Source organism: Melopsittacus undulatus, chromosome 9, assembly GCF_012275295.1.
Source record: "Melopsittacus undulatus isolate bMelUnd1 chromosome 9, bMelUnd1.mat.Z, whole genome shotgun sequence".
In the NCBI taxonomy this organism is placed as follows: Eukaryota; Metazoa; Chordata; class Aves; order Psittaciformes; family Psittaculidae; genus Melopsittacus; species Melopsittacus undulatus.
Genome location: NC_047535.1, coordinates 38,653,768 through 38,675,849, shown reverse-complemented (window position 1 = coordinate 38,675,849; position 22,082 = coordinate 38,653,768). Strand labels below are relative to the sequence as shown.

General features: G+C 58.3%; 1 protein-coding gene across 1 annotated transcript in view; it reads right to left on the bottom strand.

The window, feature by feature from the left end:
• The window catches only part of BSN (bassoon presynaptic cytomatrix protein), a 68,040-nt gene that overhangs the window by 1,093 nt on the left and 44,865 nt on the right, over positions 1 to 22,082 (bottom strand). Inside the window, exons 3-6 of the mRNA XM_034066210.1 lie at positions 12,063 to 12,497; positions 3,982 to 10,602; positions 1,224 to 3,333; positions 161 to 912 (exon numbers count right to left, since the gene is read on the bottom strand). Of these exons, the coding sequence (XP_033922101.1) occupies positions 161 to 912; positions 1,224 to 3,333; positions 3,982 to 10,602; positions 12,063 to 12,497 (9,918 nt within the window). The remainder of the gene's footprint in view (positions 1 to 160; positions 913 to 1,223; positions 3,334 to 3,981; positions 10,603 to 12,062; positions 12,498 to 22,082) is intronic.

The following is a 22,082-nucleotide window of genomic DNA, read 5'->3' as shown; positions in this document are numbered from 1 at the left end:
CCTCAAAGGGATGGCTGCTCCTGTGGCACTCAGGGTGGCTGTGGTGGGCACATGGGTAGCATACATCTTGCCCCATGGCTCCCATTCCTAAACCCTTCCCCTGCCAGCCCTTGCCCACTGCAGAGCTGTGTGGCCAGGACACAGCTGAGCCCATACTCACCGCCGGCGCTGGGTGCCCTCCTGGCTGTGCATGGGCTGCAGCCGGTGCCTTCCCCGCAGCCTGCGCTGGTCCTGGCTGCTGCTGCTGCTGCTGCGGTGGCCGAGCCGATGGTGGCCCCTGCGTCCTGCCCCTCGCCTCGGGCTGCGCCGAGCCCGTGGGCTGGGCAGGCTGCCGTGCTGCCGGCTGCTGCCGCGCTGCCTGCTGCCCTGCCTGCTGCTGTCTGCTCGACGGCTGCTGCGTGTGTGTGAGGGGCTCCTGCTTTGGCGCTGGCGCAGCCGGCCCGTGGGGCTGGGGAGGCTTCTGTGCCTTGGGCGTCTCAGCGCCATGGTGGTGAGCAGTGGGACGAGATGATGGGGTGTACTCAGCAGAGCTGGGGCCGTAGGGTGCGGGCACACGGGGCTCAGGCTGCTGCGCCTTCTTGGAGGCAGCCGGTGGCCCGTGGCCTCGAGGCTCGTGGCGGCCGGGCTCTCGTGGGTGCTGCTTGGCAGAGCGGCGCGGGGGCTCATCGCCGGCGTGCCGGGAGCTGCCGGTATGGCGATCATACTCCCTGTGGTGCCGGTGCTCGCGGTGCTGGGGGTAGTCATCGTGCTGCCATGGGTCCTCGTCGAGGGGCTCGTCGTAGTCATGGTAGGTGTGCTTAACTGGGGGTCTCTTCTGAGAGGAAGAGTGGCCACCGTAGTGCCTGACCCGTTCCGCGCGTGCCTCCCTGGGCTTATCAAACCAGTCTGTCTCCTCCTGACCCAAATGATAGGCTTCGGAAACCAAAAACAAACCACAGTCAATGTCTCGGTCAAGGCTGCCCGGGTGGAAGCCATGCAATGATGAGGGAGAGGCAAGCAGCGGACACGCGCGCAGGGGACAGCTCGTGCCGGTGGGGATGGGACGCGGCACGGCAGGGCACGGTGTGGAACCGGTGGGACCGGCTAACACCGAACACCCAGGGCAAGGGGAGGAAGGCACATGTCAAGCAAACTGAGGCGGTGAGTGTCTCTGCGTACGAGCGGACGGGCATGCCCCCAGGGAAGTGCCATGCTCTGGGGTGGTCACCACGGGGAGCCGTTACCTTCGCTGTCCGAGACAACGCAATGGGTATCATCCATGCCGTAGCCCTCCTCGTGCTTGTACGAGTGACTCCTTGGCACGTCTTTGATGTGCTTTTGTACATCAGGCAACGAGTGGCTGGAGCAGAACTGGGAGCAGGGGTCCCCTGCTGACTGGGGACCGGGCCCCCCCGCAGCACGTGGTCCCCCCACCGCCTTCCCCATGGGGCTGACGGGGCTCTCCTCCTCTGAGGGCTGTGTGCGGATGGGTGCCCGCCCGCGGCTCTGGCTCATGCTGAGGGATGAGGGCTTGGAGCCACCTTTCTGGGAGCGCTCTGCACCCTCCCGCTCATAGGACTTGCTCCGGCTGCCTGCGTCCCGGCCAGAGGTCTTCTCCACCCCATAGCTGGAGGAGCGGGTTCTGCCGGTGGCATAGACCCGCTCCTCCTCGTCGACCAGGTCCCGGCTGGAGACACCGTAGTACTTCTGCTGCTCATAGACGTTCTTCTTCAGGCCATAGGTGATCTCCTCCTGCAACTTCTTGGCCCTGGAGGCCACGTTGCTGCCGCCGACTGAGGTTGTCGCTGCATAGGAGGCCAGATCTGACTCCACATCTTTGGCTTCTTCGATGGGGGAGAACTTGGAGATCTTCTGCTCCATGCCCTGCTTCCTGTGCTTGCTGCGCTTTGAGGAGACAACAGCAGGTGCCAGGTTCTTGGATGAATGTTTCGGTAGAGCTGCACCAGAGCCGTGCTTGTCCACCCTTGAGGAGTGCCGGTACTCACTGTCCCCATAGTAGTAGGATGAGCTGGTGGAGCTACCTGACACCCTGCCATTGCTCTCTGTGCCCCGGTGATAGCTGTTCTTCCCTCGATAGTCAGGGCCATGGTGGTCATAGACGTCCTCCTCAGACTCCTCCTCAGCTTTGCTGTAGCAGCAGGGCCGGCTGGAGCTGTCGGCATCCCCCAGCTCGCTCTTCTCTCTGCCATGGCGGCTGTCAGTGCCTGTGCCGGCTGGCTCTGCTTTCTGCCCCTCCCCTGCTGGGCTCTCCTTGGTGAGCTCACTGATGTCCTCGATCATGACGTAGTTACGGGGGATGTTCTGCTCCAGGTTGGTGTAGAGGGACTCTGAAGAGAAGCTTGCTGAGGGGCCTGGGGCTGCACTGGCTCTCTCAGCCTGCCGGGTCTCTGGTGCCTTGTACTGCTCATAGCCACCGCTGGCTGGCGCGGTGCTGAACGTGACATCGGGAACGGCAGAGGAGCTGGTGGCTGCGCCAATAACCTCGTAGTTGGTGGGGATCTTCTGTTCCAGGTCAGCCAGCGAGGTCTGACGCGGCTTCTGGTGTGCACCAGCTACGTCTGCCGGGCTCTGGAAGAGCGCGGGCTGTGCTGCTGGCATGGGGGCCCCTCCAGCAAAGGCGCTCGGGGCTTGGTAGGGATTTTGGGGCTGGAAGCCCGGCTGGCCTGGAGTGCCCAGCTCCGGGTACGCAGCGCCGGGGGCTGTGAAGGCACCAGGCGAAGCGAAGGCAGGTAGTGGGGCCGCTGGCAAGCCATCCTGTGTGGTGCTGGCTGCGGGGTACTGGGGATGCTGCAGGCGTGGCGGTGGGAAGGCAGCGGGGCCCTGCGGGGCAGGGTACGGGTAAGCGCCATAGGAGGCAGCGGCGAAGTCAGGGTAGTGCCCGGCGGGTGCTGGGCGCAGGCCGGTGCTGTCATAGGCGGCGAGGCGCAGGCTGTGCAGCTCACTGTCCGACAGGTAGTCGCGGCGGTCCCCGGCGCAGCGCAGGTAGGGGTGGTCTCGTCCACCTCCTCGGTCCTTCAGCAGTGATTCCTTGCGCTGGGTGATGCCCAGCTCCAGGTACTTCAGCTTGGCGTCGATCTCCTTCTCCTCCTCGTCCAGCTCTGCCTGCTTCTTTCGCAGCTTGGTGGCCTCGTGCTCCACCAGCCTCAGGTCACGGTCCAGCTCCTTCAGCAGGCTGGCCTTGGTGACTGGCGCGGTGGCCTTGGGTGCCAGGCTGCTCAGGTAGAGCTGGGGGGTGGCTGAGCTGGCCAGGGGCACATGGGGCTCCTCGGGTGGTGGGCTGGGCAGTGTCCGTTTCACCTTCCGTGACAGGGGGCTTGACTGCAGCCCCCCAACCTGCAAAACAAAGGAACGCTTGGTCAGTGATGCGGGAGGGTGTCCCCCCATGCTCCCCCTTGAGCATCATGAAGCTCCTCCCATGCCCAGAGGTTGCGGTCAGGCAGCCGCTGTGCACGTGTTCCCCCATGCACTGAGGAAGCAGCATTTATGTAAAAGCACAATAAATAGGATGGAAGTAACAGGCAGGGCTCTTTCAGTGAGTAATTCCAAGGGTGGCAGCTGGCCAAGCCCCGTGCCACAAGAAATGCTTTCTGTCCTCAGGTGCTTGGCTTCAGAGAGAGGTTGGAGCTGCTGCTGCCCTGCAAATTGCCCCAGGGCTCTTTGCTGCCCAAGGGGGCAAAGGTGGGAATAAGAGCCACCCAAAACAGAGCCATACATGTCAACTGCTCCTTGGGAGAGGAGGAGGACACAGCTGGGGCAGGGGACGACCCTGATCCTGCCCACTGATGGGCTCATGCAGCCAATGGATCTCCAGGGCCTCCCTGCAGCAGCCGGCTTTGGTCTGTGTCCGCTGGCTGTCATCAGTCACTGTGAGAAGCCAGCTTTTTAAATCATTAATTGCCGCAGTGTTAATGAAACCAGAATGTCCCGAGGTGCCTCCTGAGGCCATTCCCCAAGGAATGTTTGTTCCCCATGCTGACGTACCTGTGTGCCAGGGAGCAGCGCATGCTGGTAGAGGGAGAACCTGTCCTTGCCGGTCTCCTCGGCAGTGGGGCTGATGGGCTTGGGGTCTGAGAGGGAGCGCTGCATGGTCTTGATGGGTCGCGGCAGTGTCTGCTGGCGCGGGGACAAGTCAGTGGTGAAGTGCTTCTGCGGGGGGACGTGAGCCTTGTTCAGCCGCTCACTGGTGGCAAAGGAGGACTCCAGGAGGCGATGGGGGGACAAGGGAGAGACAGGCGAGTAGAGGACCTGAGGAGAGCGGGGCGGCTGGCGGGTCACCAGCTGGGAGAGGGACTCTGCCGGCAGATGGGACTGGTAGCCGATTTCCAGGGGATCAGGTTTCTTCTTCTCAAATTTGCCCAGGGTCTGCTGCCGGATGGTGTGGGGGTCCAGGGGGCCCGTGCTCACCATCTGAATGTTGGCGGAGTAGGGCGGGATGGTGGTGGGCACCGTCAGCTGGGGCACCACGACGCCGGGCTGGGGGGCTGGCTCTGGCTCCGTCTGACACGCCAGGCTCTCACCACGCTGTGTCTTCTCTGGAGCTGAGATGTACTTGATGATCTCCACCCGGGGGTCGTGGGTGGTGATGTGGATGGAGGGGGAGACGCGGAGGAGCTGGTCGGGCTCTGTCTGCACCGAGCAGTCGCTGATGGTCTGGATGCCCACGCTGGCCGTACCGCGGGCTGTGCCCTCCGCCTTGCCCTCGGAACCGGCCTCCGTGTGCCGCGAGGGCCGCGAGCGCCGTCGGCGCACGGGCTGCTCCCACTCCCCGCTGTCCTCCTCATCCGTCTGCACGCTGCAGTCGGTGCTGCGCCGCGCCCGCCGCCGCCGGGACAGCAGGTACCGCTCCTCGCTGTCCTCCTCGTCCGTCTGCACACTGCTGTCTGCTGTCTTCCTCCCGGCAAAGGCTTCCCGCGAGGCTTCCTTCTCATAGGCATCCCGCAGCCGTGGCATCGAGTTCCTCTTCTTGATGCCCCGTCCGGGCTCCCAGGAATCCTCAGCTTGCAGGGACATGTCCGAGGCTGAGCTGCTGAGCGGCCGCTGTGGCGCGGGATAACGGGGCCCGGCAGGGCCATCCAGCGGAGCCTGGCCGGGTGGCGGCCATGGGTGCCCATTGTGCTGCGGCAGACCCCGCGGCCCCTCGGCAGTGCCCTCGGGCGGGCGGGCGCTGGGCTCGGCGGGCGCAGGGAACACACTCTTCTGCCTCTTCTGCTCCTCGATCTGCTGCTGCAGCTGGTGCTGGAGCTGGTGGATGTGCTCCAGCTGCAGGCGCTGCTGGGCCAGCTGCTCCCGCTGCAGCGCCAGCTGCGCGTGCCGCTCCTCCTGCTGCTGCTGCAGCACCTGCTGCTTGATGCACTGCAGCTCCTGCAGCTCCCGCTGCACCAGCAGCTGCTCCTTCTCCCGGTGCCGCTGCAGCTCCGCGCGCTCCCGCTCCAGCTCCTCCTGCAGCCGCAGCTGCCGCAGCTTCTCCAGCTCCACGCGCTCCCGCTCCAGCTGCAGCACGTGCTCCTGCTGCTTGCGCTGCCGCTCCTCCTCCCGCTCCCGTTCCTCCCGCTGTGCACCTCCATCCGGAGGTGGCTTGGCCACCGGGGCTCCCTGTCCACCCTCCTTGCTGGCCACCGGTGCCGCCGGTCCCTCAGCACGGGGAGCAGCTCCCGCTGGCTCCGCTCTCTGCAAGCCGCTGGTGGTGGGGACTTTGGGAGCGGGACCAGCACCCGCTGCCCCTGGTGCTGTGCTGATGGGCTTGCCCAGGTACACGGGTGTCTCCATCAGTGAGGCTGCCGGGGCCGGCCGGCTCGGCGCTGGGTAGCGGTAGAGGCCCTGTGCTGCCAGTGGGACACGGGGGGTGACAACCGGCAGCCTGGCCAGGCTGGCCAGAGGCACCGCAGCCACACCGCCCGGTCCATAGGGTCTGTAGAGCCCACGCAGCATGGGCCGCAGCACTGAAGCCGGCTGGGTGGTGATGGGCAGCGTGGAGGCAATGGGCGTGTTGATGGTTGAGTAGATCATGCCGTCGGCAGCCCGCACAGTGGCGGTGGAAGGGAACATCTGCCGGATGGTGCCCAGGCGGACGCCGGGGATGTTGTACTGTGCCAGGCTGCCGAAGCCCTGCCGCCCCTCAGGGAAGTTGGGGTTGTACATCCCGCTGGGTTTGGGGGGCACAGGGCCTTGCTGTGCAGCTGCCAGCCCGCCCGGCCCCCCTGGCCCGGCACCAGGGCCGTAGGGCATCAGGTCAGGGCCATTGGCATGCCGGCCGCCATACTGGTCCATGGAATTGAGGGCGGCGCACATGCGGCTGATCTCCCGTGCTGTGGTGGCACTGTAGTGGGCCAGACTGGACTCCTGGAAGCTGGACAGGTCTGCCCGGGGCGAGAAGCGGTAGTCAGAGTAGATGTTGGAGGCTGAGCTGTACCTGCGCATAGGGAGCGGGCGGCCCAGCAGCTCTGCTGGCTGGCGGAGGTCGGAGAAGGAGCCATACTGCAGCCCCTGGCCCAGGTACCCCTCCTCGGCGAAGCCCACGCTGTAGGAGTGCTTCATGGTGCTGAGGTCCACGGCAGCATCACCCGCTGGGGAGGCAAAGGGCTGATCCCCCTTTGGGGGGTAGTAGCCCATCCCAATTTCGGACAGGTTCGTGTCTGACATGGAGGAGTAGAGGCGGCCGAAGGCGCCGGTGGGGTAAAACTTCTGCTCCTCGTAGACAGGGTGAGCCGGTGCTGGCTGCTCCCGGAAGGGGAAGGTGTCCGGCAGCTCTGGCTCCCTGCTGCCGTAGAGGGGCCCGCTGGCTTTCCGACCAGGCGCTGCCGCCTCCCCAGCCTTCTTCTCTGGCATCTTGGAGGTGGGGTTGAAGGCGCCGGTGCAGCTGCCGCCGAAGGGGAACTTGTAGACCACGTCACAGCAGGCAACCTGACTCTCTGGCTTCATGCCCGTGAGGTCCAGAACGTTGGTGGGCGGTTCCTCCTTCAGCACTTTGGTCACTGGGCCACCTGCCGCCTCCTCCATCTGAACCATCATCACCTGGGACTTCTTACCACCCAGGGCAAGGAGAGGGCTCTGGCTTTTTAGCTCCACCGGCACTGCCCGGTACAGCTCTGAGCCCGGCTCCGGCAGGAAGGGCTGCTGGAGGCCACCGACACTCTGTGCTGCACCGGTCTGCGTGATGAGCATGTCCTTCTTCACCACCTGTCCTGGCACACCATACCTTGCAAACTTGGGCTGGGGGGCAGCGGAAGGCTCAGACTTGGCAACAGGCACCCCGCCGGCTCTGACAGCAGCTGTCTGGATGCCCTGCTCCACCTGCTTCACCTGTGCCAAGCACACTGGGCTCCCAGTTCCCTGCCCAAAGTCCACCCGGCTCTGGAAAGGGTCTCCATAGACCACGGGCTGCTTGGGCTGCGAGAGGAGCATGGGGGAGGCGATGGCCAGGCTGGCAGTGGTGGCTGCTGCGATGATGGCGTGGGGCTGCTCCTGCGCGTTGAGGTTGATGATCAGGGGCTGGATGGCTGTGGACTGCCGGCTCGGGATGTGGTCCAGGGTCAGGCAGTACTTCCTGGCCTCTGTGGCCAAGGAGGTGAGATCCATGCCTTGGTCTGTTATGATGATGGGGGCAGACTTCAGCGCGGTCCGTAAATCCACGGCGTTAGTGCTCGGCACCTTGGGCCCTGGCTCAACCCGGGATGTGCCGGGGATGGAGGAAATGCGGCAGAGGGAGATGTTTTCTGCAGGCAGCGCTCCCCAGCCATACAGCCCCGTGATGCCATCAGCGGCTGAAGTCACAGCCTTCTGGGTGTGCTCCTTCACCGGCTGTACCCTGATGTAGGCACTCAGCGGCTGCTCCGTCTCCGGTGCCTGGCTGTAGCCGTGTGCCGGCAGCTGCCGGCTCGCCCTGGTGGGCGATGAAGTGGGAGATGTCGAGGAGCCGGAGCTGGTTGGCTTAGTCTGACTGGCTGCGTCAGCCGCCAATGGGATCAGCATGAAGGGAGCATCCTGTGAGGAGGGCTGCCGCGCCAGGCGTGGGGAGCCTGCCCGGTGGGGTGTCTGCGTCCCCTGTGCTACCATGGGGGAAGAGGTGGTGGGGCCGGCGGTGGGACCCTCGTAGGGCAGGAGGGGGCTCTGTGTCTGCGTGGAAAACTCTGCCGTGGCCTTCGTGGTGCGGGTGGGACTCTTCGTGGGGGAGGTGGGTGAGAGCGGAGGGCTGGAGCTCTTGTAGAAGGTGTATGTCTTTGGTGGTGGGGGCTTGCTGTCGCTCACAGCCGGGGGCTTCTCCCTGGCTGTCTGCACACTGATCTCCACCACTGCCTTGCTTCTGCTGATGTCCTCTGTCTGTGAGCCGTAGCTGACAGTGCTCTTCACCGGGCTGTAGCTTCTGCTAGGTATGGATGGGGCCTCCGGGGCTGGGGAGCTGTAGGTGCGCAGCACACTCCCAGGGCTGGCTGCTGCCGTTGTCACTGTGCTAGCACCTTTGCTGTAGGCGTAAGGAGTGGTAGCAGCCTTGAATGCTGGGCTGGGAGCTGCTGGGGTGCCCTGGAGCTTGGAGTCTTGCCCCTCTTTTGCAAAATGCTGTGTGACCCGGACATTGGGAATGGCCTTGGCTGTGCTGCTGTCGGAGGTGGCAAAAGAGACGGGAGCAGAGAGCTGCGTGGGGCTGGTGCCAGGGGTGAGCGGACCACCATTCTGCTTCATCAGGTCAGCGTAGGCACTCTCGGCATGGAGGAAGTGCTTCTCCTGGTACACCTCCTCCTGCCCCTTTGCCTTCTCTCCCTGCTCAAGGGACAGGTCGAAGGAGGAGGACCGGTGCATCCTGGAGATGCTCTGTGAGGTCTGCAGGATCTCCTCATATACCGCTCCTGCCTTCCCACTTGGATAGCTGGGCTGGGAGGGGTGTGCGGGGCTACCATCGTATCGGTACTCCTCCGTGTACTGGTAATCAAAGCTGTTCTGGCCCTCGGTGCCGTGGTAGCTGACCTGCTGGTAGGTGCTGCCATAGGAAACCGCTGGCTGAGCCTGCTGGACCTGCTGCTTCTGCATCATCTCTGCCTTCCTCATCATCTCCTCGTAGGCTTCCTCAGCACTCTTGAGGGGCTTGCTGGCAGGCTGGCTGGGGCCACTCTCCCCCTTCTCCGTCGGGGAGTACAGCGACATGAAGGTGGGCAGGTTGTACTCACTGCCCGACTTGTACAGCTTGGAGGTCACGGCATCAAAGCTCTCAGCCTCGGAGTCGATGGAGGGTGAATACTCGGAACAGGAGGAGCGGTGCAGCTCCTCCATCTCTGCCGCCTGCCGCAGCTCCTCAGTGGGGGAGGCATCCTCGATGGGGGAGAGGTTGCTGGGGGGGGTTTTGGAGCGCTCTCTCCTCCGCTGGGCCCTCAGCTCCTCCTTGTCGCGCTTGGTCTTGCGTGCCGTGCTCCGGATGCGCTGCTGCTCCACCTCCCGCATCTTCTCCTGCTCCCGCAGCAGCTCTTCTTCCTCCCGCAGCTCCTCCTCCTCAGATGAGTCCTCAATGGTGGGCAGCAAGGGACCATGTGAGCGGTGGCGAGCCTTTCTTTGCTGCTTCACCTCCTCCAGGCGCTGCCGACGGCTGGGGCTGCTGTCACTGTCTTCCTCCAGGGAGGAGATGGAGGTGGGCGAAGTGCCCGAGGTGTAGCTGGGTGTCGTGGCCGGCAGGGTGGAGGAGTACTCGCCCCGGGAGCGCTCCTCGGGGGAGCCCGTCAGGCTCTCCATCTCCAGCTCGGGCTCCCGGTCCAGGTTGGCATCCACCTCCTGCCCCATCTCCATCTCCCGGCCGTAGCCGGTTGTGCTGTTCAGCTCGATGGTCTTGAAGCGCCGCAGTCCGCCCTGTGCCGAGCTCAGGTCATCACCCTCTGCTGTCTCCACCTCCTTTCTCTCCTCATACATGCTGCTGGCCCCGTGTGGCAGGCGCCGCTTGGCCGGCTCTTTGCCCTTCTCTGCCTCAGCCTTCTGCCCAGCTTTGGGGACGCTGTACTTGGTGCGCCCATAGCCTTCCTCCTCCTCCTCTTCAAGGTTGTCCTCCTCTGCACTCATCTCCAGGATCTGCCTCCGCATGAACTCCTCATCGCTCACGTCAGCCTCACGGCCCTTGGCCCGGGGAGGTACAGGGGAGAATCCCCCCTCGCTGCTGTCCTCCACGTAGTCATGCCGCAGCTTGCTGCCGAACTCATCCGACGACTCCGCGCTCTCCCGCCGCTCCCGCTGGTTCTCCCAGTCCAGTGAGTCCTCATCCTCCTCCAGGATGTCCTCCAGCTCCTCATCCGAGTCAAAGGCTTCTGGGGTGATGGAGAGGTACCGTGGCCGCTGCCGCTGCCGCTGCTCCTCCCGCGGCTCTGCGCTGCTCTTGCCACGCTCCGTGGGCTCTGGCGGTGTGCCCCTGCCCTCCAGCAGTGGCCGCATGCTGCTCTCCAGCTTGGTGAGCTCGGAGGGGCTGGGGGGACTCTGCCCGGCCAGCCCGGTGCTGCTCAGCTTCTCCTCCTCCTGCTGCACCAGGCCTGTGATCTCGCTCTGCGAGCTGGAGATGCCATCGGAGGAGTAACCGGTGTCACTCAGGCTCTGGGGGCTGCGGGACAGGTCCGGGGGGTAAGGCTTGCTCCCATCCTGTGGGCAAGAGACAGCACAGCATCAGACACAGGCAGCTTGGGGCTACCGCCCTGCTGACCCCAAATCCTCTTCTTGGAAGCATGCGGAAAGTCTGGGCAGCACTGGGAGCCAGCCCAGCATGATGGCTGGGGGCCACCCAGTGTCACCCCTATCAGTGGTGTGTTGCAAGCATGGCATAGCACAGCAAATGTCCCCAGGAGCAAAGGCACTGTGGGATCCATAAGTATATTTAGGAAACTGGGCCCCATCGGTATTATCTGGCCCCAGCAGCAAACGCCAGACATCTGTCTAATGGCAATATTGACAGTTTTCACTGCCCATCACTTAGAGAGCCAGTGAGGGAATGCGTGTTTGTGGAGTGAGCGGCCCTCATAGCCCGGTGCCTGGCCAGGCTGGTGTGGTGGCACTGAAAGGACCAGTGGCAGCCATAAGGAACAGCCACCTTCTAATGAATGTTAAGTTCCCTGACTGACAGCCCTGCAAAAGCAGCCTTCAGAGGCAGGGGGCCCCCAGGATCTTCATTAGATACCACCAGAAATAAACAGACCCTTCTAATGGACATTCCAATCAGGCAGCACAGGGCGCAAACCTCCAAGCCATGGGAAAAGTGCCATCATCATGCCCAGCCCCGGTGCTCCCAACAGGGCCCATCACCCCACAGAGGCTCCATGGGCTTTATTTGAGAAGCCTCTTTCTTGGGAGCTGCATGATGTCATGGGGGGCAGCCGTGATCCCACATCTCCAGGGTGGTGGGATCCCCTCCCCATGAGGCACTGTGCTGGCTGCTGCTGCGATGGTCGCTGCAGGGAGAAAACAGTCCCAGTGCAGCCAAATCTTTCCCCAAATTTTGTTGAATCTAATAAAAGTAAGAGGGATGAGGAGCTTGGAAAACGCTCTCTGCTGCAACATGAAACACTGTGAAACAAGTTTTCTCTTAAAGAATAAATTTAACTGCTCTCACATTATTTTAAAACAAACCCAAAGGCTGATGATGACCTGGACTATGCCCAAATCGATGTATTCCTAATAAAAAGAAGGCAAAACCAGCATGCTGCTATATAGCCCATAAAGTTTCTAAGTGGTTTGGAAATGCTGAGACAGCAGTGTTTTGAGCTCACTGCTTCCCAAAAGGCCATTTCCTAAGGCAAATGGCCTCAATGGCATAGTTTCTGCTCTGACTTGGAATAAACCCCCACTTCCCAGACCATTGGTGGAATCACTGTCCCTGGAAGTGCTCAACATCCACGTAGCTGAGGCCCTCAGTGCCATGGGTTAGTGGTGGCCTTGGCAGTGCTGGGGAATGGTTGGACTTGATGATCTTAAAGGTCTTTGCCAGCCTGGTTTATTTGATGAATCTGAGCACGGCCACTGGCAGAGGCACAAGTCAGAGCCAGGCCAGACCCGGGCAGGATGTGGTCCCTGGTGATGCTGGAGCTGCATGGACCCTACGAGCTCACCTCCTGCTCCTTGGCCCGTGGTGCCTCAGTGGGTGCCCGGCTCTCTTTGCTCTCCCCCTCCGGTTTGGGAGTCACACTCTTCCCCTTCGGTGCCACACTCTCAGGAGCTCTGGCAGGCTCCGGCACAGCCTTGGGCAGCGGCTTCTCCTCTGCTGGCACCAGGGGCTTCTTCTCTGCTGGGGCAGGGCTGGGGGCCCTGCTCTGCTCACCAGCACGGAGACCCTTGGCAGGTGAAGGCTGGCGCTCGGGGGGCACAGCCGGCTCGGTGGGGGCCGGTGCGGCTGCTCGCGGCTGCTGGCTGGCGGCTGGCGGCTGGTGCCTGGGGGAGCCAGGGGCAGGTTGCTTCGGGGTGGGCAGTGGCATCGGGGCAGGGTCGCCCAGGCTGCCCTCCAGCAGGCGCTGGGTTTGGCAGTTCAAACACAGCCACTCGTTCTTCTGCAAAACAGAGAGAGGCAAAGTTCAGCTCAGCGAGGTGTTCAGATGATGGGACATGGTGCAAAGGACTCAGCACACCCAAACCAAACCGTCACCTTCGGAGAGGACAGGCAGTGAACAGGCAAGTGCCAGAACACCATCACGAGCCGCGGAGGGGTATGAGGTGTTGCAGCTGTACCCTACAAACCATCCAGAAGAGACTGACCACCGAGCTTACACCTACCCCGACCCTTATCCAGATCCCAGTGATGTTCTGACAGTGGCTATGACACAGGGATTTCACCCTCTCCCCCACGACACTTCAGCATCACCAGCTCTTTTCATCTCCAGTCTTGCTGGCATTTTGGTTTTAAGGGAAATTAAACAGCAAAGACAGACTGCTACCACTGCTTAACACTTCTCAGGCTCCACTGATTTGTTTTCCTTGATACAACAAAGGTTTAACAGCATAATCATAATACTTCAGGATCTTTTTTCTTCTTTTTTCCCTAGATTATAAAAAAAATACTGGGTACACAAGTAGGCACAAATTTCCCAAAGATATTACCTGAAGTACCCACTGTGCAGGAAAAGAACAAGACAATCTTGTCTAGTGAAATTCTCAGCAAGAGCTGGCATTTTATGGCCTGGAAAAAGCAGCTTGCAAGCAGGGCTGTGAGTGGCAGAGAGCTCATGGGGCTATGGCAGGGGCTCTGCATTAAGAGATCAGAAGCACTTTCACCCCATGTGTCACCCAGGGGCTATTTTTACCCACCCAGGAATGTCCAGGAATAGGAGCCTGACATTTCCTTCCCTTTTGATGTTTCATCATCCTAAACATTTTCAGGTTTTGCTGCTAACAGCCCAATGTGCTCCAAGTCCTTTGCCCAGCCTCCTCTTTTGCTGATCCATTGCTTCCAAAGCTTGGGGTGGCAAACCTCAGGGCATGGCTGGCCCCAAGGAGGTAGTCTTGGTCTGCAGCTGGACCAGTGTGGGGCAGGGGCTGCAAGCCAGCTGTGTCTCCTGGGGCCACAGAGACCGTGGTCTCCATGTAGAATATGAGGTTCACCAAAATGGCATCAAGGACATGGGCTCAAGGGAAGGATCAGACTGGATACTAGGGAACGTTTCTTTACCCAAAGGGTTGTCAAGCACTGAGACAGGCTGCCCAGGCAGGTGATTCAGTCACCACCCTGAAGGCACTGAGAAGATGGTTTAGTGGTGGAATTGGTAGTGCTAAGTTAATGGTTGGACTCAATGATCTTAAGGGTCTTTTCCAACCTAAATGATTCTGTGACTCTATGACTCTAATAACCACCTACAGTATGGCAGCAGTGCACTGGGCTTGGTACCTGCATCCCTCACCTGGGAGTCCCCATGTTTTAGTGAGATGCTGGAGATGCTTCACAGTGGGTGGTGGCAGGGAGTGGTTCCCCATGGACACTTGGGGAACACAGGTGGCTCACACAGTGATCTGGACCAGCAGCAGCCATCCAGCCCATGCTCTCCAGGCAAGAGTAGCAGGAGGGCTTCTTCTGCAGGGAAGGGGCAGGCGTGCAGCATCCTCCCTCCTGCCACCCTGCAGCAGCCCCTGCTCCTCACACAGACATCTTAAGAATACATTAGGGCTTTGGAGTGCCATAAAAAAATTCCCTTTCAGCAAAGGAATATTTAATTACTGCTTAATCAAAGAGAAAGTCTAATTAAGGGGCAAGTGCAGCCTATTGTATCTTAATGACTGCATTTGTCTCCTTTTATTTCAGAACTTGGTCTCATCCCTGTGCCTCTAAATCAGGTCTCCTTGCCCTGCTCCGCTGTGTAATTATTCCAGAGTGCAGAAGGAGACGTGATTGCGTGTCACAGATTCAAACCCTGCCTCATGGAAATACACGGCCTTTCATTTGTCTTTCAGGAATCCCATTTTCCTTCATCAGAGCTCCTTCCTCAATGCTAACAGCTCCTGCCCATCTCTCTGCCACATCATCATGCCAGCTCCCAGCTTGGTCCTGAAGGAACCAGAGAGCAGCCTGCTTTGAACTACCCACCCTGCCCCATCCAGGCCCTCAATACACTCCCTGAACGGGGCATTGCCCATGTTCATGATGTCCTACCCTGGCAGACAGTGTGCTCAAGGGATGGGCACAACTGCTTTTGCCCTTCTAGGGCAAAACAGTCCAAGGATGACCATGGAAAGCCAGTGCTGGCCATCAAGTGCCAAGCATGGATGCTGAGTACTCATCAGGTTCCATCCAAGGAGGTGGCTCTTGTGCCCATGGAGAGACAGGAGTCACACACATTCTGGCCAGTAACCCTGCTGGGACAACCCCCCAAAATGTGCAGCCTCCTAGATCAGCACACTCCTTATGTCCGAGTTTTCCTGGGTACAGATGTCCAAGCTTTGCAAGAGCAGAGGCTCAGGGTGACAGGAGGAAAAGCCCCTTTCCTGAGGCCATGGTGCACCCCAGGACAGTCTCCATGGGGTTTCCACCCTTGCAGGTGTTCAAGACTTTGGTAGATCAAGTCCCTCATGTTGGTGGCTGCCCTGCTCCATGTGGGAGGCTGGGCTGGAGACACCACATTCCCCCACCAACACCTTTCAGAGTCCATGCAGGCAAGGGGCACCACCACAGTGCAAGGCAGGTGTCAGTGGGGAGGACCTACTGGTGTCATCTCATCAGGATGAGGCTTAGAGGTCCTTCAGGATGGCACTGATCCGTGCCATAGGGATCCTCCCTTCAGGCTGCTCCCTGTTGTGGCTCTGCACCCATTGCTCTCAGTGGCCGCCCCACCTGGAGCAGCTCACCCTGCTGTCCTGCTCTCACAGATGTGCCAGTTCGACTCTCCATGGGACCACACCAGTAACGGGTAAGGGAATGATCTCTGGTAAAACCAGCCCTGCCAGAAAGGTTGTGGGAGCTCTACTCTGAAACACCCCATGCCCAAAGAGCAGGCACAGAGGTGCTGGCCAAGCCCCAGGAGATGGCCAAGGCCTGGCATATACTGAGCTTGCATTTCCTCTTCCTGCTTTCTCTTTCAGCATCTCTGGGGTTTCCCATGCCAGGGTTATCCTGCCAACTCTCCAGCACCCTGCATTAGTCTGAGCCCCTGTGGAAAATCACTCTGGTTACAGCCTCGGATGGCAGAAAACCAGGCAGGGATAACTGGATTTTCCCAATGTCCCACAGGACATACCCAGACCTCAGCAGCAGCCGGCACTGCGCGGAGCCCTGTGTACACTGTGAGCACAGACTGTGCTGCAGCAGCCAGCACAGCATCTGCCATCGCATCCCTGCACTTGCTGCAGTATCTCCAGCAGCAGGAGCTGCCCAGCTCCTACATATGCTGCCGCAGCAGTGGGAAGATGAAGGCAAGAAAAGCTGCCCCTGCCCAGCAGGAACATCTCGGCACAACCCCTCCAGACTCTCAGTTAAGAGACCTCTGCAGCCCCACCAGCACCAGCACTGACACCCATCAAGCTTCTGGATGCTAAAATCCAGGGGCTCAGTGAAGATGCTGCATCTGAGGCCCCCTCCAGCTGCGTGCTGGCACCTCACACTGCCACTGACAGATGGAATCATAGAATCCTAGACTGGTTTGTGTTGGAAGGGACCTTAAAGCTCCTCCACCTCCAACCCCTGCCACAGGCAGGGACACCTTCCACTGGAGCAGGTTGCTCCAAGCCCCATCCAACCTGGCCTTGAGCACTGCCAGGGATGGGGCAGCCACAGCTTCTCTGGGCACCCTGTGCCAGCGCCTCAGCACCCTCACAGGGAACAGCTTCTGCCTAATATCTAATCTAAACCTCCCCTGTTTAAGTTTTAACCTATTACCCCTTGTCCTATCGCTACAGTCCCTGATGAAGATAACACACGAAGATAACCGATCCCTCTCCTGCTGTCCTGCAGTGTTACTAGCATTGTGTTTAGTTATCCTGCAGCACCTCTGCTCCCTCCCAGACACACTGACTCTGAAGCAGTTCCCCCATATGTATCACTTGGCCACAGACGTTCCAGCTAACACAGCCAACGGGATTAAGCTGCCCCTGAGAAAAATGCAAACATCTGACGACCGGCTGATTTGCTAACAGCTTGTAAATCCCCATCGAGATTAACCAGATCCCATGAAGATAATCATAATTAGGCTGTATTTAGTGCTTTGCATGGCCAAACTGTCGGGTGCCTGGGAAGCCAGGGTGCCCCTCGCCAGGGTGGTAAGTGGGTAAGGAGCTTACAGCAAGACATGGCGCGCCTGCCTGAGTGTCTGTGCTTAAGGATGCTGGAAGCCTTGGCCCTCATCAGGATGGGGGTTTCGCTCTGCACTGAGGTTTGCTGCCACAGGACACACTGTGGTGATGGCCATGGGGGGTTTAACCACACGGTGTGCAGGGGATGGAGAGCTGGGGCTGATGAAGCCACTGGGATGTAGCACGGGCTCCAGGTAGAGGAAAGCATCAATAATTAAACAGAAGGATGAAACCAAAGAGCATCTGAGATACTGTCTTAAATGAAGAGGCGCTGGCAGGGCAGGCTGGAGACTGGCCAGCGGGCAGGCAAGCGGCAAAGGTACCGGGGCTACCCAGCCCAGGGAGGTTATCAGCTTACACCCTGGGAGCATCACTGCCTGCACCCCTCGGTTCCCAGCCTTTCTCACCTCCAAACACAGGGATCTGCAGAGGAGTTATGGAAAAAGTAGGTTTTTGGAGGGAGGAGCCCCCCGGATGCTGCTGCAATACCCCAAGGTTATACAGGGTGCCAGGTTTGCATGCAGGGGGGTGCACCCAGTGTCACCAGAGCTCTGTACCCAGTGGCATGCAGCCATGGCTGTGCTTGCCAACCTCCACTGGGTTTTACCCTGCAATTGTTTTAATGTACTAATGGGCAACAGCAAAACTGTAATTGAGGAAAATAGAAGCCTTCCCACATAATTCTGGTCAACGTTACTGCTTGGCAAGTTAATTAAATGCTGAATTCCCCAGAGCTGGGTTGTTTTTAACAGAGCCAGTGAGCTTCAGCACCATGGTTGCACACGAACCCCCTTGTTCAGTGACTCAGAGGTCTGAGAGCCTTGGTGGGAGCCAGTGGTGCCAGAGGCTTCCCCATTTAGCCCCTCGCTGCCAGTCCCACCATCCCCCAGATCCTTACTGCAGCCTTTACAGCTTCTAGGAAATGCACAGCCATGGCCTTCACCCAGTACAAACTGCTCCCTACAACATCATCCACAGGACTCTGCCCTGTTATTTATGTGCTGTGGTATTATTTTACACAGTCAAAACAGTACCTATTAAAATACCAGGACAAAACCCCATATAAAATAAGATAAGCAGCATGAGGTATAAGTATCTTGCGAGCCAGATCTCATCTCCCAGCATTAAATGCGGTGAATCTCACAAGAATATTTCATTTATTTGCTGACAAGTACTGTGCAGGGCTCCTCACTGTGACAGATGGGTGCCTGGAAAATATGGAAAACACTTCTGGTATCTGAATCAAGATCCAAATTAACAACAAGAACCTCATAGAATCAATTCTCAAGCACTCCTTTCAGCCTGCTTGCAGGGAACCTCCGGTTTAGGAGGGCTCCTGACATCCAGACACTTTCTACACATCTTCCCACAGCAGAAATGGAGGCACCTCACTGTAGGACCCCATCTCTCAGGCACTGAGCATCCCTGGGCTAAGAACACCACAGCTCTGTCCATGCTGTGGATGGTTTCCCATACAGTTTTAAAGGAAAGGGACTGAGTCATGCTTGATCATCAGATGCCAGGGCTGTTTCAGACCCATCTTAGGCAGTGCCTGGGGTCTGGCTGGCAGGTTCACCCCCCTCTAAATGCTCCTTTGCCCTTCTCTCCCTTTGGTAAAGATGCTCTCTCTGCCAGCAGTCTCCCCAGGCAAACCCCAGTGCTCATTCACTTCAGATGCCGCTGCAGGAGCTCTCCCTGGTGCTTGCTCCCCCTTGATTTCAGCCCATTCTCACAGCTGGACTCTCCTGATCCCCTCCAAACTGTCTCCGTGTGGCTGGAGGAAGCACACACCCCTGCCAAACCCCCTCAACCAAGCTACTGCAGTTTCAGGGCCAAAGGGGTGTGCCAACCTGCGCCAGCCACTGCTTCTCTGGGATGCTCACCCACAGAGGGAAGATGCACATCATGGTCCTGACCACAGCATGGTCACAAAGGGTGTTTTTAAACCTCATGTGCCATCAGCAAATAACCACGAGCCTGGTTTTACCTCCACCCAGCCCTTATCTCTCCTAGAAGGCTGAAGCAGTGATGGGATTTGAAATGAGGACAAGAAAACACACCGTGATGTCGGAAGCACTGGAGAGCAAGAGATGCTCGTCGGAGCCATGCCAGTGGTGGGGAGAGAATGGAGAGGATCCAGGTGGCCCTGGCAACAGGATGGGACCAGGACCAGAGGCAGCAGGAAGAGAGGGGCAGCCTTGGGGAGCTGGGGGACAGGCAGGGCTGGCTATGCACATATGTGTGCTCACACATCACCATGGGACAGCCAGGCAGAACCTGCCTGCACTTGTGCTCGCTAACTGCATTTGTGTGTGCTGCTTCTGAAGTTCATGCATGCATACATATCTATATAGTCTGTAAATGAAAAGGAATGCTAAATGCAACTCTCAAATGCGGTCCAGTGGAGCAGGTCGTGTTTCTGTTGCAGGCAGCTCAGCAAAGAGCCAGCATTCCCCCCAGCATTAAGCCACAGGCTCCTGGGACCATCCACAGGGAAAGGCAGCAAGGGGACTGCAGATGCCTCCCGCAGCCACTGATTGATTTCATTGCCATCAATGGGGCAAGTATTACTGCACCCAGGGTTTACAGATTAGCCCAGCTGAAAACCACTACAGTTATTTCAATCCCTTGCTAAATATAGCTTTTGACTAAGCAACCCGGTGATGTGTTCTCCAGCATCAGCCTATTCTTATCTGTTCCTATGGCCTCTCTCAGGCTTATGAAGCCGACAGCACTTCCTCAGCTTTATTTTAGATGTGTGCGATGTATCGGTGGCCTTCACACTGCAATAATGTGATTAAAAGCAGCACAGGGTAATGAGCTCGCTGGGATGAGCTCTGTATTACAGGGCTTGTTTTCTGCCTCCCATCTGCTCCAGTCCATCCTGCTTCCTTCTCTGTACTGGGACCTCTACCAGGTGGAAAATAAAGACACAGAAAGATAGAAGAAGCTGCACAGAATGGTCAAGTGCCGAGGATGCCACATCAGGAGGGAATGGAAGGTGGAAGGACATAGGCAGTGCAGCTCCCAGCCCCACCTCCACAGAAGCCACAAAGGAGATGCTGTGTCTTGCCCCAGTGCTCCATTCCCAAACCAGAACTACTCAGAGGGAACCATGAGCAGGAGCAGCAGTGTCTGCCCTACCACCCACTGCCTCTACTTGTGCCACGGAGAGAAGAAGGCAGAGCAGAGATGAGGAGTCAGATACCAAAATATCCATCACAGCCCTGTTCCCGTGGTCACCAGGAGCATCCTCCTCCCTTGGCTCTCCCTTCCCCTGCGCAGGCCTTATGCCAGGATATTTTTCCTTCCCTGCTCCTGTCCGCAGCAGGGATGCACCAGCCCTTCATGGCAGAGCCTGAGCACCAGAGCAACAGCCCCCGCAGCATTCACAGCCTCCCACCCTGCCATTCGATCCACTCATAGCCAGCAGAGGATTATTCCAGCTGAAAATCTTTGAGTGATGAGTAAGAGCAATGCTCCCCTCCACTTGCCTTCGAGGAATAGCTGTGCTCTTGCCAAGTCCAGCTTATTCCACAGCAGCAGCCAATGGCCAGGCCAGTGAACACCACCACAGTGGCTGCAGGAGAGCCACAGACCTGGTTTATACCAGCACGGCCAGCCTGGACCACCTGAGGCCTCCTTGTCCAGCTCAAATCCCAGTGGCTGTGTCCTCTGTGCACTGCCATCCCAAGCAGCCCCTCCTGCAGCAGAAGTGGAGATCTGCAGAAAACCAATGCACTTTTTGGGCCATGGACACAGGCATACACTGCTCTGCTGTCTCCTGAGCTGTCCCAGCACTCCCAGCAAGGCTCCTTCCTAAGTTTGGCTTGATAGAGACTAGAGGAAAAGGCCACCAGCTCTTCCATGTTATTAGGAATTGCAGTGTTGGAGTCAAGCTTAGACTACTTTTTGATATTGCTATTTAACTGCTGGATCCCAATGATTTTATTCCACAGAGCATGGAAAGAAACCCACCTTGACTGACTCAAATGCCAAAGGGCCAGTTGGACAACCTGTTTGGATCATCCATCCAAGACTCCACAATAAATCCCCCTCCCCAGCTCTGGCATCCAGCTGAAGCATGCCTGGCCAGCAGCAACCAGCACATCCCAGTTTCAGAGCATCTCAGTGCCCACATCCTTGTGTGGACACAGCCTTGAGCCAGGCTCATCCCTGCCCCTGCCCATCTTCCACCACCTCCAAAATTAGGGCATCTGCTGTGGCAGGAAGCACCTTCTGTATTTTTGAAGCTTATAAAAACCCCTTTTAGAATAGCAAGAATGTTTCTAAGTCAAAGGATTGAAACTATTTTGCAATCAAGGAAGCCTATTTCCAAACGAGCCCGATTGCGAGAGCCTGGGTGCTGTGTGGGTTGTGTGAAGGGGCTGCTAAAAAAGGGTACACAGCTGTCCAGAATGTGGAAACCAGGGCTGTAGCAGAATATATATAGACATCCCTCCCCACTCAACATATTTCCTCCCAGTTCATTAGATATAAAAATCCACCATCTTAAAAAATCAGTAGGATATTGAGGACAGTACTTTGACACTTTTGGCTTGTCTAAAAGCCAGTTCCCAGGGGTGTAGGTGGGCATCCATCCCTGGACATCCAGCCCTGAATGTCCTGCTGAGCATCAGTGGCACTGCCACACTTCTGCAATAACACAGACATCCAGCAATAACCCAGAACGGGAAGCAGAGCCACCAGCATGGCAGTGGTGGTGGAGATGGATGCAAGCAGGTTGGCCTAGAGCAGGTGAGACCACCAGAAATGCCCATCCTCACTCCGACCCAAAAAGCTAAACCACCACCACAGCACTTTGGTTCAGATAAAATACACCCTTGGTTTCACATGGTTATTACCACTGCTGGGCAGCAGTTTTGATACCCATTTATCTGTTCTTATTTCCAATCTGAATGAGCTCCCTTTTTTTCCTGGCCACTGGCATCACCATTCATCTTCCATTACCTTGAGCATTATCCCATGTCTCCTTCTGCAGTGAGCAGATGGAGATAAAGCAGCTGCTGGCCTGGGACAGAGACAAGATGGAGCATCTTTGCAAAGAAATGGGAGGAACAAGACATCCAGGCTGAAGGTGGCATCACAGGAGGAGCACAGCGCTATGTGTTTAGGAAAAATGAGAATCACTAAGAGTAAGAAAAATAGAGGAGGAACAAGAGAGTGAGTCTCGGGCACTGAAAGCACTTTTCCTTTTCACTGAGCCTTACTATTCCTTTCTGTTTTATCTTGGAGGAAGAGCTAAATTAACACCAGCTCAGTTCTGAGAGACTGGATCCAAATGGAGGAAGAATTAAGAAGATTTTGTGTTCACAATAAAACCCAGCCAACAGCATTAAAGC